We start from the raw sequence: 11755 nt of genomic DNA, 5'->3' as shown, positions 1-11755 counted from the left end.
ATCTGTCTACTCCAGTCATCTTCAAAGGCCCTGCCTTCTTAGTTGTGGCACCAAAACTCTGGAATTCCCTCTCCATGGAGATTTGTCTGTCTCCCTCTATCATTGTCTTCCACCAGTAGGTGAAGACTTTTCTGTTTTGTTTGGCATACTCCCTATAACTGTTTGCCCTCCTCCCTGGTTGTGTTTGTGTTTGTGTCTGTGTTTTATTGAATTGTTTGAATATTTATATATATTATTGTAAATGTTATTTTGATATCTCAAACATTGAACAGTATTTGCCACCTTGAGGACTCTATTTGCATGGAAAGAACTGTTTTAAATAAATACATAAATAAATCTAAGTATCTATTCATTATCAAATTAATCTGTTTAGGCTGCAATCCTATGAAGTTAGGCACCTCTAAACCCATGACTCAGTTCAGACATGACACAACTGCGGCTTATTTGAACTAAGATTACCTTGTGAAACTAGGATTCAGCTCACAGATGACAATTAAAATCTTGTTTTGACTTAACCATTGTTTCATTCTATTCTTTTTGGGAGGGTGTCACTGGGGAACAATCCTGGATTAAATAAAGATTAAGATAGGATGTCTGCATTCGTATATCATGAATAATCATAGTTAATTCTATGGGTTTATAACCCAGCTTCCGATTCTGGTTTGATGAATCCTAATTTACCATAGTGGTCCATATTCAGAAAATTGCAGTCACCACAGTTTAATAACTATGCTGTTTAATAACTATGGCTGATAAATTAGATCATCTGGAGCTCTGGGATTGGGTGACATCAATAAACAGATGACACCCAGCTGTTATATTTCATTGTCAAAGCCTCCAGATACATCTGTTTTGGTTCTAAATCAGTAAGAACAACCTGAAGTTGAATATAGTCACCAAAACATAGATAAATAATCCAACTTCACCTATATAAAGATTATAATCTAACAGAGATTTAAACCTAATTATGAGGGGGGGTTGCCCTTATGACTTCTAGGGAGCCTATTCTGCCATAGAATGTAGAACTGTTAAGTGACTGCTAAGAATGGCCTTTCTTATCAATTGCCTGTTCTTATGGTCAATACAACAGTTGTGGAAAGAAAGTTCAATTGACAGACATAGACAGAGGAATCAATCTGGTTTGCATGTATACACAATTCAGTATTTGCAGCACCCTCCTAGTCATTAGTATTCTATTGAAGTATACAAAGTGAGTTCAGATTTCATTATGCTGGGTGCAACACCCAATTTCCTGATTTAAAGCATGCTGCTATAATGAAGTATTTAACATACACTGCATAGTTGCTTAATACAACACAGAAATGTTTAAATATACCTGAAATAAAAACTCTTCAGTAGGCTAGCTATAGAACATCTAAAGCAATAGACATCTTAGTTTATTAATGAAAACCCTGCAGTTTCCTTTATTTTACTGGAGTGCACTTATAAGGAAAAGAAAACTTAACTGCAAAAAGAGGGGGGAAAGAAAAAGGTACTTCCCATAGATATACATTGCATACAGTACTGGAGCTGTTCTCTTCCTTCCCTATTTACAATGTTCCTGATGCATGTGGATGATGAGACTGTTAATATTGCTTGCTCTTTAACTCTGGGGTGTTAAGTCTGAAATGTCTATTTAGTTAATCTCAGAAGCTACTTTCAGGGATTCCTATAATAAATATTTGAAACTCTGAAACCAGCCCATGATAAAGATAGTATAGTAGCCAAGATAGTATAGTAGCCAAGTAGGTTAAAAGTTTATTAACTATTCTTCACAATAATTTGTCATAAAATTATACAGACTCCTAATAAAGTGACAAATTAGCAAATACCTCTTAAAATGATGCATTCATATACGTTGCTTTCACTGCTTCTTATGGTCTTCTGAAACTTAGCTGCTGTGAATTTCAAACACAGCTGCACTGCTAGTGAATTTTTTTTGATGTGTTTTAATAGAAAACAGCTCTTTTGTGCAGTTGCCAGTAACTATCAGTGAAATCCTAAACAGAGTTACTCCAGTCCGAGCCCATTATGGGCTTAGATTGGAGTGACTCTGCTTAGGATTTCGCTGCATATTTCTGCAAGAACTTGAACCAATTGGGCTCTTCTCCTGAGTTTTCCAGATTACGTATTAATAAATAATGAGAGAGCGCCTCAAAATTCTGTTCTCATACTTCAGATTATCAGTGTTAGTCTGCCCAAAGATTTCTTTGACACTTTAAAGTTTATTATGGCGGGAGCTCACTTCATCAGGACTGGAGCTCACTTCATCAGGCACATGAAGCGTTATTCTCAGTAGTTCCTATGTACACATAGGAACAAAGAAAAACATTGTAAACAGTAGGGCCCAAAAGTAATGGAATGCCAAATCTCATACTAAACATTACACTACCTCCCTTCAAGGAGGCAGCATGAACATTTTGTATTAACAATCCACTTAAAACATACTGGAGCTTTCCCTAACAACAATTAGCATCAAACTACTAACAAAAGCATGAATAGGTCAAATATAATATGGACAGGAACTTCCCATATCAACTGTAATCCGCTTTGTGAGATCTGAAATTAAAAGAGTATATGGGAGATATTATGTTATAGACATTGAGAAATTTCATCAGGGTTGCTTCCCCTACAACTCAATTGCTCATTTGAAGGGCTTCTAAGAGACACCCAAGCGATATTTGACTCCCGAACTTCATACAGCACACCAGACCTATTGATGGTGGTGTGCTTTGTCCGCTATAAAGGCTGCTTCACATGGGATGTGTAGGATCTCGCATGAATTCCATCTGTAGTTTATCATGGGCAGGGCTTTTTTTCTGGGAAAAGAGGTGATGGAACTCAGTGGGTTGCCCTCGGAGAAAATGGTCACATGGCTGGTGGCCCCGCCCCCGATCTCCAGACAAAGGGAAGTTTAGATTGCCAGCGCAGAGGTCAATCTAAACTCCCCTCTGTCTGGAGATCAGGGGGCGGGGCCACCAGCCATGTGACCATTTTCAAGAGGTTCCGGAACTCCGTTCCACCGCGTTCCCCCTGAAAAAAAGCCCTGATCATGGGTAATGATGACAAAGCTACCCATGTCACTGTATCTACAAGCAGAAAGAAGCTGCTGGCAGCCATAGCTGAATATACAAAAGGAAATTAACTACATGTGGGAGTCATGCAGACTTAAGATCTTTGTCCAGCATGACATGGACCTTAATAAGTGTAGATATAAGCTGTTGCTTTGGAACTGCAAAGTCTCGTTCACAACATGTGAGCTGAAGTGAGCCAAGGAACAACTGAAAGCTAACAAGAATAGCACCGCATGTACCATTGTTTGTTCTTGCAACTGCTTTGATGCAAAAAGGAAGAAAGCGTTGAAGGTCTGAATGTGCAAAGGACCGAAGCCTCTTGTTGACTCTTGTCTGTCACCTTGCAAATCATGTCTTTCCTCAAGCCAATTATACAAGCTAGAATTTCAACAAGTATAGGTAGAAAATACTCCGGGTTTGACACATTATTTGATGCCAGAGGCTGTTTTTGTATTTTTCTCCCTTCGCCTGGTTCTTTCAACGAATCCTTCCACCAGCATCAGCTTTTGGTTTCACGCGAAGCAGTTTTCTCCTTCGCCCAAGATCCATTTTTGGCAAATATTCAGTGCAATTCGCCATTACAAAAATAAAACGTGCCCTCGATTATAATGGGATTTAAATTGCACGCCTTGTTTTCAGGCATTAATCTATGAAACTGCAGAAAGATGTCACGGGGTAGTTATGGCTGCTGAGAAACAAACTTGACGGTGGCATTCTCAGAGTGATGGAGAGCTACGTTCAGTCTCAGCTGTTGGAACTGCTCTAGGCAATTTGCGTCCATGCAATACACGAACTCCTTAGATCTCGCGCTGCTTTAAAGAAAGTCACCGCAATATTGGGTTTTTATTGAGAAGAGCATTTTTCGACCCCCCCCCCCGCGAAATCCTATGCAGCGTTGCTCCAGTCTAAATCCATTGAAGTCATTGGGCTTAGACTCGAGTAACTCTGTATAGGACAGCATCAAAATACACTGAACAAATGAGAATAGACTGAGAATAAGAGAAGACGTGCGTTCTCCATCTTCTACAATCCGTAAATTATATTGGAAATAAAAAGTAGACGAGCGAAGCATGACGGGAAACTCTTTTTTTCTCTCCCTCCCTTCAAATAGATAATGGCTCCTTCCCCGCTGTCCTACTACGCACTCTCACAGGGCGCGCCGCGGGGGGGAAAAAAACTCCACAGCAGCCCGCAGGATGAAAACTACAACTCCCACCATCCCTTGCGATTCTTTTCCCTCCGTCTCTTCCGCAGTGTATCACGGGTATGGTAGGCTCCGCCCGCCCTGGCCGCCTCAGAGACAGGCGTCGATGGAGGCGAGAACTACCTCTCCCAGAGAGTTACGAAGGCGGCGGCGAGTGTTGACGCAGGCGCGGTGGCGCGCGGACGGGAAAAAGGGGGGCGTGGCCTGCGAGGCTGTCTCTCTCTGTGTCTGTGAGGGCGAGCGTGTCGGTTTCGGGTTCAGTCGCCATTTGGCGCGGACAGTTTCTTCCCCCGGGAGGGGCGAGGTGGCAGCCAGCGGCCCTTCTCCTGCTTCCCTCAGGAGACGCCCCGGCTCCCGTGATCGGCTTCTCCCTCTCCTGGTCCCTGGCGCGTGAGAGGGGAGGCGGCCTCCTCCTCCTCCTCCTCAGAGCGAGCGCGCCAGAGGGAGGCTCGGCGTGAGGGGAAGAGCGACGGAAAAGGTTCGGCCGTCGCCGCCACGACGGCGAGGACGCGCCTGGGCCCTCAGCGAGCCGCCTGACGGGCGGAGCGAAGAGGAGGGAGCGCGCTCGCGCGCGGCCCCGCCAGGCCTGTCTTCGCCTCGCCCCAATCCCGCCTGCCTGCCTGCCTTCGGCTCCGGTCCTCCCCGCCTCTCCGCTCCATGTCGGCCCCGCTGCCCGGCCCCTCGCCGTCACCGCAGGATGGATGCGGACACTGACCGAGGAGCTCCCTCGCCGCCGGCCCAGCCCGCTCGATCGCAGCAGCGGCGCCTCCTTTTCCTCGCGGTGCGGGGCCTCCTCCGGGAGCCTCCTCTGCCGCGCCCGGAGCAGCCCTCCGCCGCCACGCGCTGAGCAGCCCGCGTCAGCTGCTGCAGGGACCGTGCTGCTGCTGCTGCGTCTGCCGCGCCTTGGCCACCATGTCAGGGGGCGCCTCGGAGAACGGCGCGGCGGCTGCGGCTCCTCGCTTCCTGGCTCCGCCGCCGCCCCCGCCCAAGAACGGCTCCAGCTCCGACAGCTCCGTCGGCGAGAAGCTGGGGGCCGCCGCCGCCGCCGCCCCGGACCCTGACGGCTCGGAAGGTGGCGGGGGCCGCAACGAGGAGTATCTCCGCCGCCGCCACACCATGGACAAGGACAGCCGCGGCGTGGCCGCCACCGAGCACCGCTTTTTCCGCCGGAGCGTCATTTGCGACTCCAACGCGACCGCCCTGGAGCTCCCCAGGCTGCAGCCCGCAGCGCCTCCTCCCGCTGCAGCCGGCCGAGGGAGCATCCCGCCGGTGCTGGGCTCGCCTCCGGAGTCTGTCATCCAGGCTGCCTGCGCCTCCGGCACCACCAGCCAACCCCCCGCGCTGCTCCTGCAGCAGCAACCGTCGCTGCCTCCGCCTGCAGAGGGGCAGCCTGGTCAAGAGCCCCTGGCAGCCAAGGACGCTGCCCCGCTGCTGGCTAAGGAGGAAGGCTTGGAAGCCACCCCGCTGCCCCCTACCAGCACAGCCGGAAGCTCTGTGACTGCTACCCGGGAGCTACAAGAAGAACGGAGTCGGCAGCAGGAAGATATTGAGGAGCTGGAGACCAAAGCGGTGGCTTTTTCCCCGGATGGTCGCTTTCTTAAGTTTGATATCGAGATTGGCAGGGGCTCCTTCAAGACAGTCTACAAGGGGCTGGACACTGAGACCACCGTGGAAGTTGCTTGGTGCGAGCTGCAGGTAATAGGAAGGTGTTGGCTTGCCTTTCAGGGTCAGGGCAGTTTTGGAAAGCCTTGCTGCCTGGTTGAGGGTCCAGAGGAAAGTGATATTTTCATGTGCTGTTCATGCAAGATGCGGATCTTTGACGCTCTATGGGTATCTTTTTAAGTGGTGTGTTAGGGCAGTGTTTTTTAAAAACAATTTAGGAAGCTTTGTTTTCTTTAGATCATAGTGTCTCAAACTCTGCACTTGAATATAGGTGTTGGTAGCATCCTTTTTAGGGCTTTAGGTTTCATATTAGCGCTGCTCAGTGATAAAGTATATTTTTTGAAGATAGCAGAGGAAATAGATGGTTGGTAATATATACAAAATACTGTTGTACCCTATTAGAATTGAAGAGAATACATTGCATAATGCAGCAATGGAATGTTAGGAAAATAAGACACAAATATAGGACAGACAGAATGCACAGATTAAACTTGTAAGGTTCTCAGTCACTTTATATCCTGTAACATGAAATAATAATAACTGCACATATATACCACTCTTATAAGACAGATTAGTGCCCCACTCAGAGCTGTGAACAAAGTCAGTATTGTTGTTATCCCCACAATACAGCTGGGGCTGAGGGGAGTGGCTTATCCAAGGCTACCTTCTGAGTTCAGAGCAGTAGTGGGATTGGGACCAGTAGGGGAAACTAACATTTTCCTTGGAGCTGGGAAGGCCTCTGTTTAGTGGTACAGAAATGTCTTACCTTCTGCCCCATATTCAATTATATGAACTTGTGTGTGTAAAAATCTCTTTAATACAATGGTTTCTTTAGAACTATTCACTGGTTTTCTTTCTCTCCCCCGCCCCCCTGCCTCACAGTTAACATATCACCAAGGCTGATTGCTACAGTAAAAACTAATGTTTAAATGGGAAGCTTCTCTGAAGTGTTCATTGGAGAATTATGACCAACTGCAGCTCCCCGGTGTATGTCCATGGCATATTGGGAGAAAAGTTTTCCCTTTACATATATGGAAAATGCTGATGTAGCTCACCTGCTGTGTTTAGTGAAATTGCTCTAATATTCAGATATAGAAATACAGAGTGGTGTCCTTTCAGGTGTTATGTATTTGTACTACGCTGTGATACGTGAGTGAAACAGATTAATACTAAAAGGGATTCATACAGTGTATTCAGCTGTCTACTGATTGGCTGTTCCTTGCCAAGTCTCTTATATGTGTGTGTGTGTGCAATTCAGAGAAACTGCACAAGTATCCTTTTAGTGAATGAGTTATTTTATCCTTGTAGTCTTTCTTGGGCAAGTAACAGTTCAGTTTTGCTTGCTAGCTTGCATACTATATCCAGTGCACCTGCTACAAGAAGTACATAGGTGGACTGACAAACTTTTGTGCTTGTCTGCAAGGTTAACATGTATTCCCAAATAGTTCTGCAGTGAAGGCACCAAGAATGCCTGGATAATGGATCTGAGAAGCTAGTTGATATATTAAAGCTGACGTAGTAGATCTTCCAGATTTAGTAGCAAGTATACAATATAAAGATACTTTCTCTTTTTTGTTTGAAAAGTAATTGAAAAGGGAAGTTAAAAAAAAGAAGCTGAGATTTTCCAACGCACTTTGCTTATTTGTTAAGTTGATAGCAATTATATATTAGATATGTTAAAAAAAATTTAAATAGTTAAAACTGCCTTTCAGATAAAACGTTAAATATTGGGGCTAGTTTCCTTTCAGGATCAGCATGAACTCCTGATTTACTTTGTACACATGAACAGGTAAAGAACTTGAACTGTGTGTAAGCTAAGTTTATCGTATAGCAGGTAAAATGCATCAAACAGCAGGAAGAAAGATAATGGTGATGGTTAAGTATAGGGTTCCCCTGTGATTTTTGCTTCCATGCATTTTGCATTAAATTTGTGACCAGTGCCTGTGCTGACAACTTTGATGTTAGATGCCCCATGTCAGCTGAATGGCTAAGTCATCCTCAGTACCACTGACCTATGGTAAAACTTACATTGTAGAGAAGGCCTAAGTTTCACTTAATGGCTTGTTTTTAGTGTCACCTAGAAACACACTGTGTGCCATCTGATATTAGGGTTTGTCTGCACTACTAACTTGTCTAGTGCTTGCTACACTTCTGCTTTGGCCTTAATCAGCGTTGGAGGCTTTTTTAGATGAAGGAAAAAATGCTCTTTGAAGCTGGAATCAAGTGTTCATATTGACAGCTGCACTGGAACAGTAATTATGCCTGTTGATAACAATGTAGTTATGTGTGAGCTGGTTTAGGGCACAGAACAGATTGGGGAGGGTTGGGGGTTGGATGTGCAACCAGTCTTTGAATTTGTGCCAGGATATGCATGTCCTTGATTATCTTGAGAAGTGAATGGTGAGCTTGCTTTAGCTGAGAATTTGAAGAGAACCTGAAGGTGACATATTTGGGCTATGGATGAGGGGTGAATTTTCAAGACAGTCTTGATTTTGTCATTTTTAGGTGGCTTCATTTTAATTGAACTCAAAGGGTTAGATCTCACAGATATTACCCTTTTGGAAGAGGAGCCGTCTTGCCCGATTCCCCTCTTCATTGCATGCTTTTTCTTTCTTTTTTTTGCTGGGGATTGCTTTCTTGGGGCTGATAGGCTTTCTGAGGGAGGGAAAATGCTTTTGCCACTGAAATGTCCATAGTCCGACTAAGAGCTTTTTTATTGCTAGGACTTACCTTTATTTTGAATTTTCATCCATGACTGTTTTAATGATCTTGTATACATTAATTTGAAGTTAGAATGCTACATTGTTGCTTATGAAATTTATAATCTGAAAGGAATTAATTCTCATTTGTGGTTCTCTTTAGGCAAGACCACCTTGTATTCAGAGAGGCATAAACAAGTATTCTTGATCATGCATTATGCCCTGATAGGGCATAAAAAGACAAGTTTTAGTTGATTCTGAATTCTTACACTGAGTATTGCTACAGTAACTTTTAAGAAATGCAATTTCTGTAAATATAGAGCTTGTGTGGTAAGTTCTCAGCTTCAAGTAAAGAGCTCACAGGAGGCCATGGGGCTACATGATAGTATTTCTTGAACCTGAGTACCTTAATGTCTGTCTGTATGTTTGTATTAAGAATGTTTCTAGTATTGAATATGGTGTGAATAGATGTTTTGCAACTGCTGTTTGAAAAGGCTGTGTAGGCCAGAGAGTATCTTTTATTATTCTCAATTTCAGTAGTATATGTGGATAGATGTCAGTATTTTGAAAATCAGAGGAATTTAGAAACCTAATGGAAATGAAATCACAGTAGAATCTGGATGGGGGAGGATAAAGGAAGTAGGTTCAGTATGTTGTACAAAATGCTTTATTTCCAGCATGTGAATCATCTTCCTAAGTTTGAATTCAGCGGCTTGTGCATGCCACATATTGCTGCTGGGAATCTTAAGTACGTTTCTTAAGTTTATGCAAATGGTAAAAAGCAAATCATTATTGGAGAAAAATTAACGTCCTATGGTTATTTTGGTCTCAGGAATTGGAGCTAACTTGCAAACTGTTTGGCAGTCCCTACCATAAATTCTTTTTTAGAAATGTGAAGGAAAGAATTGCCCTCTGTGATACCGAAAGTATTCTGTCTGCATAGCTGTAAATAGCATCACATTACTTAGTGTGAAATAGTGTTTAATCTCTTGCTACTTTGGTAACTGATGTTTAGAATGAGTTCTTAACAGTCTTCGTAATTCTAACAGTGTAGTTGATAGGAAGGAGCCATTTTTCACCTTCAGTGTTAGATTTCTCCGTAATTCGGAGGAAGTTAAATTTGCAATTGATTATTCATTCATGTAAGTAAAGTATTGGGTGTGACCTGTGAACTCTAGTGAAGTTGCTCCTTTTCATTGAGTCAGTTCTGGGTGGAATACAGAAGTGTCTTCATATGTTGAAAGTACACCTGTGAAGTAATTAGCTTATTGTGCTGAGAAATCCTCAGGCATAGAAATCTCTGCAGAAACTTTTGTTACTTACATAGGAGCAAACCTTTTGTATTCTAAACCAGAGTTTCTCATACCATAAATAGAAAGTGTTTTTTGTCTACATGTGGCTTTCCTGGAAACCTTAATGAATTTGCAACATGACATTTGAAAGTGAGTGACATGTAGGTAATACTTAGAAATGTTCGAGTCTTCTTACAGCCCCCATCCCACATGAGTTTGTCCATGCAGGTCCCATGATGCCCAGCAAAGCCCATTTGGTGATTATGCTGGGATCCCATCCACCCTTTTTCACCAGTGGAAAAACTGCTGAGAGATGCTTTGAGGGTTACTAATACTGCAGTAACAATCCTAGTACTTAAGGCAGTTGATTGATTCTCCTCATATTGCAGTTGAGGAGCTGAGTGCCATGACAACAGTTTGTAGAGCAGTTGTCACTGTAGTGTCCCTAGTCCAGATATGTGTGGTGGAACATTTTGTTGTAATATAACAGTTAAATCATACTTGATTTGCTTGTTCTAATAAAATACTTTGGTTCATGTTGCTGTTGGGACATAAAAATAGCATGAGGTACTCTTTAGATTTGTTTGCTAAAAGTAAAAATAAACATGTTAAGTCAGATCATGAGTTGGATAATTTTCCAGGAAGTTTTTTGGAAAAATTTCCAGCTCTTAATTTTTCCGGAAAACCCACATCACTGCCTTTGTTGGATACTGAATCTCACTTTGCTTATGATGCAAGACAGATGTGAATTCCAGAGATGAGTAGTACAAAAGTATGTTAATGCTCTCGTTTGGCGAGAATGAACAAAAAATAAACATCTGTATTAAAAGTACATATACTGTTTGTTGCAAACCTCTTTGTTTATTGTTAAACGTATTTTAAGATGTACTAGTGTGCCAGACTAACATTCACTTGGTGTATTCAGAATACATGACTCTTGAGTTGGGAAGTCTGCTGAGAAATGTTAACCTTCTCATTAATAATAAGCTTTTAATTTTGTTATGGTTGTGTGTAAAGAGTGTTTTGTTAGCAATGGAAAAATAAATCTGCCTGAAGAAGACACAACCAGGTGTGCTTTTCAGTGTCTCAGTTAACACATGTGTATAAAAATAGAATAAAATATCCTTTAGAAATTTTGGGTTAAGAAAAAATTCCTTGTGTCTTAAGGTAGAAGAATACCTGACCAGAATTTTAAAAGTAGCTTTGAGTATCTTTCATTGACTTACCCTGTCAGTCTTTGGCATTTTAATCCCCTGCTCCATTTGCTAGAGAATCTGCTTCTGTTCCTCCCCTGCCCATGCTCTTCTGGTATGTCCAGCATCTTCCTCTTTCATGCAGCTGATTTTTCTCTTGCTAATGCCACATACTTCTGATTATAGAAACATAGAGGAAGGCAACATAGGCAACTGCTATGCTTGTATAGTGTTCGCTTTCCTTGTCCACAAAGTCTGTGGTAGAGCCTTTGTATTTAAGCAGGCCTGTGTTACACAGGTTGCAGACAGGGCAATATTCTCTTTAGCCGTAGAGCCTTTCAGTCGGCATATTTGAAAAGAGATCAGCTGCATGTAATGGCCAGAATGCCTTTTTAAAATTGCTCCCAGGACACTTCTTCCTCCTCCTCTTTATCAGGAAGGGGAAGGAGAGAAACTGACAGACTATGGACTGGGCTCTGTCTCTTATCTTGAAGAGAAACTGGATACTTCCTCTTCTTTCTTGTAGGTGGCCAAGCTAGTGGTTACTGGCATGCTTGAACATACCTTTATGTACATGGGCTTTCCCCCAGAAGCTTGTTTAGGTTCAGGTGCTGTACTCCCAAATATCTTA

General features: G+C 43.1%; 1 protein-coding gene across 1 annotated transcript in view; it reads left to right on the top strand.

Annotated features, from left to right (window-relative positions):
- Nucleotides 1-5101: 5101 nt before the first annotated feature.
- The window catches only part of WNK1 (WNK lysine deficient protein kinase 1), a 149602-nt gene continuing 142948 nt past the window's right edge, over nucleotides 5102-11755 (top strand). The window contains exon 1 of the mRNA XM_054988948.1: nucleotides 5102-5973. Within this exon, the coding sequence (XP_054844923.1) occupies nucleotides 5191-5973 (783 nt within the window). The 5' untranslated portion in view covers nucleotides 5102-5190. The remainder of the gene's footprint in view (nucleotides 5974-11755) is intronic.

This window comes from Eublepharis macularius, chromosome 9 (genome assembly GCF_028583425.1).
Source record: "Eublepharis macularius isolate TG4126 chromosome 9, MPM_Emac_v1.0, whole genome shotgun sequence".
NCBI lineage: Eukaryota > Metazoa > Chordata > Lepidosauria > Squamata > Eublepharidae > Eublepharis > Eublepharis macularius.
Note: the sequence above shows the minus strand (reverse complement) of the source record. Positions and strands in the feature narration are given on the sequence as shown.